The following is a 5,565-nucleotide window of genomic DNA, read 5'->3' on the forward strand; positions in this document are numbered from 1 at the left end:
GATCCAGACGTCTGACTAACGTTAGCTCAGCTTGTTTCTCTGATAACTTAAGATCCAGACGTCTGATGCTAACGTTAGCTCAGCTTGTTTCTTTGATAACTTAATATCCAGACGTCTGATGCTAACGTTAGCTCAGCTTGTTTCTCTGATAACTTAATATCCAGACGTCTGACGCTAACGTTAACTCAGCTTGATGCTCTGAATAATAGTAAAGCATTTTCACGTTTGATCGTAACTCAAGTAATTATATGACACCTCTGACGCTGTAGCAGGAGCTGTTCGATATGAAATGATTCTTAAAACATCTCCAGTGGTGAGACTAAACCTGAGAGCTTCAGACAAGGTGAAAAGCATCAACAAACAGGAAGTGAAGAGCAGTAAAATAAATATCAGCCAATCAAATAAACCCAGAAAACAGGAGAAAATAATAACAACATGAAAAAGATCTGATGCTTCTTTTGCACCATTTTGAACAAAGAAAGGACCAGAAATAAAATGGTGTCTGGGAGGAAGAGGAGGGAGAAGCTGAGGGGAGTTTAAACTGAACACTGCAGCTCAACACTGTCTTCCTGCTGGACAGTCTACTGCAGGACACACTGCACTGACTGCACTCACTGCAATCATTGCAGGACACATTGCCCTCATTGCAGGACACACTGCACTCACTGCAGTCATTGCAGGACACACTGCACTCACTGCAGTCATTGCACTCACTGCAGGACACACTGCACTCACTGCACTCATTGCAGGACACACTGCACTCACTGCATTCACTGCACTCACTGCAGGACACACTGCACTCACTGCACTCATTGCAGGACACACTGCACTCACTGCACTCATTGCAGGACACACCACTCACTGCAGGACACATTGCCCTCATTGCAGGACACACTGCCCTCACTGCACTCATTGCAGGACACATTGCCCTTATTGCAGGACACACTGCACTCATTGCAGGACACACTGCACTGACTGCACTCACTGCACTCACTGCAGGACACACTGCCCTCACTGCACTCATTGCAGGACACATTGCCCTTATTGCAGGACACACTGCACTCATTGTAGGACACACTGCACTGACTGCACTCACTGCACTCACTGCAGGACACACTGCACTCTTTTTTCCTGCAGTTTCTCAGAGCTGAAGTGTTCAGTTTGACTTCCTGTGTCGGGCCGGTGAGGTTAACGTCTCGCTGCCGGGTCGTCATGCTTGTTTCCATGCCGACCACCAACCAGCCAATCACCAGCATACCAGTCCGGTTATGGAGGGCGACGTCCTGCCCGTCAAGTGACCTGGCGAGGGGGCAGGGCTTAGACTCAGCTCATCCAGAGGAGGTTTAGGAGGAAGGAGGGGGGTCAAAGGTGAGATCACAGAGGCTCCGCCCCTACGTATGAGGTCACTGTTGATGGGCGGTTCTGACGGTGATGTCGGCGTCTTCACCTCTCGGATGGTGATTAACGGTCCCCCCGTGATGACATCATCAGCGGTGGACAGCGGGATGATTCTGACCGGCCTGCTCATCCCCGTACGCACCGTCGTCACGATGACGTCGGAGCTGTCGTCTGTTATCGTCATGGTAACGACCCTCCCGGAGGCCGTGTCATAGCTCCGCCCCACGGTGTAGCTCTTCTCTCTGATTGGCTGAGGAGAAGCTTGGTTCGCTATGAAGCCGCCCTCCTGGAGCGCACAGATGAGCAATATGAAACGCACACAGACTGACCGACCAATCATGAGACAGGTGAGCTCAGTAACACCTGTTTGTGTTTGACTGACAGCTGAGTGGACCTACCGCTGATGAGCTGCTTTCCAGTGGAAGGGCCTGAGAGACAGACAGACAGACAGACAGAGAGACAGACAAACAGACAGACAGACAGACAGACAGACAGACAGACAGGACAGAGAGAGACAGAAAGAGAGAGAGACAGACAAGGAGACAGACGGACAGAGACACAGACAGACAGACAGAGAGACAGACAGACAGAGAGACAGACAGACAGACAAGGAGACAGACGGACAGAGACACAGACAGACAGACAGAGAGACAGACAGACAGAGAGACAGACAGACAGACAGTGTTTGTAGAATAAACAGCTGCTCTGTTTAATGTAACAATGAGTTCTGTCTCACCTCTTCTGGTTCCAGAGGTTCGATCATCGGTGAGTCGTCGACTCGTCGTAGAGGTGAGGAGGCGAGACGTTTCTCCCACTCTGTCATCCCTCCTCCTCCTCCTCCCTCTAAGAAGGAGCGTCTCAGAGCACTGATGGAGGTCTGAGGTCTCTGCTCCTCCTCTGGACTCCCCATCGTCTCCTGGAGACAGAAACAAAGTGAGTCTCATGGAGACGACGTCATGATCCATAACAATAAAACCAGGTTTACCTGAGTCCTCAAGTCCTCATCCTGATCAGACTGCCAGACAGACAGACAGACAGACAGACAGGGTGTTGTTAGAAGGGTTTCCATCCACAGACAGGTTTCACTTTTATTTGATATTTAATCTGAAATAATCTTCAAACCTCAGTCAGATCTCCGTCCACAGCGGTGTCAGTGAGCTCCATCTGCACACAGACAGATCCTCATCAATATACGTTGTATGTGAAACAGGTAGACAGGGGAGACAGGGGACATAGGTGAGACAGGTGAGACAGGTGTTTGTTACCTTGGTTTCCTGCTTCTGAGGAGTAGGAGGACTCTCCGGAGAGATCTCTGTCGCTCTGGTCTCCTCCTCTTCCTCCTCCTGCTGCACCTCCTCCTCCACCACCAGCACCTCCTCAACTAGGAGATAGGAGACAAAGAAGCAAGGAGAGGACACGAGAGAACAAGGAGACAAGAAGACGAGGAGGAAAAAAGGAAACCAGAAGAGACAGAAGGAGGCGTCATTTAGTGCTTCGGTCACCTGATCTAACGTCTCTCCTCTGATTGGTTGTTGTCTGTACCTGTCTCCACCCTCCTCTCCTCCATTGTCCTCTCAGGTGTTATCGTGGTGATGAGGTCACTGACGGCGATGAACTTAGACGCTCCGTACAGACCGGCTCCCATATCTACACACACACACACACACACACACTGTGATGTCAACAACAACAAGGACGATAACGCTCAGGCGCATGCAAGGCAGCCCGGGCCAATCAGCCAATTAGCATTCAGAACCACCACGAAGCCATGACCACACGGCCGTGCTAACAGCGCTAACAGTGCTAACAGCGCAGAAAAAGTTCGCAAACATAGCGATGCTAACTATGCTAATAATGCTAGCTGAGAGAGTCAGACCTCCTTCCTGTCGAGTTCACAAATAAAACAACAAAAGACGGCTCGAAAGGGGTGGCGCTAAAGAAGAAATTAAATGTTTATTTCTGACTTCGTGTCTCGTCGTGTTATTGACGACAGGATCGAGGTCTGACATCATGTGATGACTTCACCAGAAACAGAAGAGCTGATTGGACAGAAATAGACAGCTGATCACAGATGTGTCTGAATGAAGCAGAGCTCATCCAGCCAATCAGGAAGCAGCATTCGCTCATGAGCTGAAGGAAGTGAAGCATTCAGAGCTGTGGCCAATCACAGAGCTGTACTACTACAGTACTACTACAGTACTAGTACAGTACTGATAAAGTACTGATAAAGTACGACTACAGTACTACTACAGTACTAGTACAGTACTGATAAAGTACTGATAAAGTACGACTACAGTACTACTACAGTACTACTGCAGTGATGAGCGCTACCTGTGTGTGTACCACCGTTGGCTTTAGGGGACGTTGTGATGGCTGGAGAGCCAATCAGAGGGGATGTGGGCGTGGCCATCGGAGCTGAGGACCAATCAAAGCTCTGGTCACCAGCAAGTACAAGAAAGAACTGACCTAACACACAGCTGTACTCCTGAACCTGAACCCTCAAAACCTGAACCCCAAAAACCTGAAGCCCCAAAACCTGAACCCCCAAAACCTGAATCCTCAAAACCTGAACCCCTAAAACCTGAACCCTCAAAACCTGAACCTCCAAAACCGTAACCCCCAAAACCGGAACCCCCAAAACCGGAATCCCCAAAACCTGCTACAGACGGCACTTCTGGTAAACTACTGATACCAGTATGACCAATACTTCTACTACTGGGACCAGAACTACAATGACAGAGACCAGAGACCAGGACTACTACTACTGGGACAAGAACTCCTACAGGGACCAATGAGATGAGTATCAGGTGCCAGGACCAGCATTGCTGCTCATATTAGCGACTGTGGCTCAGGTGGTACTATGAGGACCAGGACTACCTCAGTACTAGTATGATCCAGCATGAGTACCTCCATCTAGGCTGCGGCTCAGAATGTTCCTCTTGCTGATGCATCTTGGGAAATGCGGTGCCGGTCTGGAGATCTGAGCGCTGGCTCTGCGACTCTGAATCTGAGTCCGACCGCTGTATCGAAACTTTGAACCCAGATTCAGAAACTTCTTCGGCGTCTCTTCTGGAGACACAAGCCTGAGAGATACACGGGTACGGAGAGAGACAGACGATTTCAGAGCATGTGAGGTCTCCCGTTTGTCAAGATATGTTATGTTACGTCTTGTCACATTACGTCATGTTACGTCGTGTTGCGTTACGTCGTGTTGCGTTACGTCGTGTTGCGTTACGTCGTGTTGCGTTACGTCGTGTTGCGTTACGTCGTGTTGCTTTATGTCGTGTTGCGTTACGTCGTGTTGCTTTATGTCGTGTTGCGTTACGTAGAGTTGCGTCGTGTTGCGTTACGTCGTGTTGCATTACATCTTCTCAGTTCATATCAGGTGATATCATGACATTAATCACTGACCTGAAGAAGGAGTGATGCTCCACACACACTTTCCACAGTCTTTTAGCTGATCGGTGGTTCAGCAGCTTGAAACCAATCGTAGACTCAAACTGGTCAAACTGGAGACAGAGACAGATCAGTGATGTATCGTTGACAGCTGTGTTTCATGATGTCTAGTCGGTCAGTGAAACGTGTCTCCAGTCTCTGATCAGCTGACCGGTGTTTATCTTTATGTCTTCTTCTTCTGTGGTGTTAGGGTGTGTGTGTGTGTGTGTGTGTGTGTGTGCCCGTGTGTGTGTGTGCGTGGGCGTCTCACCTCTCCAGGTCGGATCTTGATGTAGAAGTTGTTCCTTTTGTACGAGAGCTTCAGGATCTTCGGCCACGAGAATCTGTTGATCCTCAGTCGGTCTCTGTAGACCAGGAGGCCGCTACTGCACACGCCCAGCATGATGGCCACACCCTCTGAGTCCTGCACACACACACACACACACTCACACTTTATTCTCTGAATGTCAACATGTTCTGTTTTTATTTATTTTTTAGTCTGTTGTAATAGTTTGAGTTCATTGATGGTTTTATGATCAGTGTTAGTTTGTGTTTTTTATCATAACCTGCAGCAGCTAGCATAGCTACATGCTAACAGCAGCATCAGAGACCACAGAGATGACAGTGATCACTTCCTGTCTGCTCTGAACAAAGGAAACTCTGATGACACACACACCTACACACACAGACATACACACACACACGCACACACACACACACACACACACACAC

The 5,565-nt window shown here is 49.0% G+C and overlaps 1 protein-coding gene across 3 annotated transcripts; it reads right to left on the reverse strand.

Annotated features, from left to right (window-relative positions):
* Positions 1-810: 810 nt before the first annotated feature.
* On the reverse strand, positions 811-5,478 carry LOC116378979 (band 4.1-like protein 3). Of its 3 annotated transcripts, XM_031840882.1 has the most exons (11): positions 5,105-5,478; positions 4,810-4,907; positions 4,306-4,481; positions 3,730-3,813; positions 2,941-3,045; positions 2,664-2,779; positions 2,521-2,562; positions 2,384-2,413; positions 2,135-2,314; positions 1,797-1,826; positions 811-1,684 (listed from the first exon to the last, which is right to left on the reverse strand). In XM_031840882.1, the coding sequence occupies exons 1-11, from the start codon at positions 5,234-5,236 to the stop codon at positions 1,247-1,249; spliced, it is 1,431 nt and encodes a 476-aa protein (XP_031696742.1). In that variant the 5' UTR covers positions 5,237-5,478; the 3' UTR covers positions 811-1,246. The 3 variants fall into 3 exon arrangements, with proteins under 3 accessions (XP_031696742.1, XP_031696744.1, XP_031696743.1); XM_031840884.1 differs by lacking the exon at positions 3,730-3,813; XM_031840883.1 differs by lacking the exon at positions 1,797-1,826.
* Between the last annotated feature and the right edge of the window lie 87 nt (positions 5,479-5,565).

This window comes from Anarrhichthys ocellatus, unplaced genomic scaffold (genome assembly GCF_004355925.1).
Source record: "Anarrhichthys ocellatus isolate YVR2014 unplaced genomic scaffold, GSC_Weel_1.0 scaffold3506, whole genome shotgun sequence".
In the NCBI taxonomy this organism is placed as follows: Eukaryota; Metazoa; Chordata; class Actinopteri; order Perciformes; family Anarhichadidae; genus Anarrhichthys; species Anarrhichthys ocellatus.

Excerpts from the sequence above, each read along its gene's own strand:
- LOC116378979 (XM_031840882.1), bottom strand. The coding sequence starts at position 5,236 with ATGCTGGGCGTGTGCAGTAGCGGCCTCCTGGTCTACAGAGACCGACTG. Across the intron at positions 3,046-3,729 it reads CAACGGTGGTACACACACAG|ATATGGGAGCCGGTCTGTAC; the intron begins GTAGCGCTCATC and ends GTGTGTGTGTAG. Across the intron at positions 1,685-1,796 it reads TGGAAAGCAGCTCATCAGCG|GAGGGCGGCTTCATAGCGAA; the intron begins GTAGGTCCACTC and ends TGTGCGCTCCAG.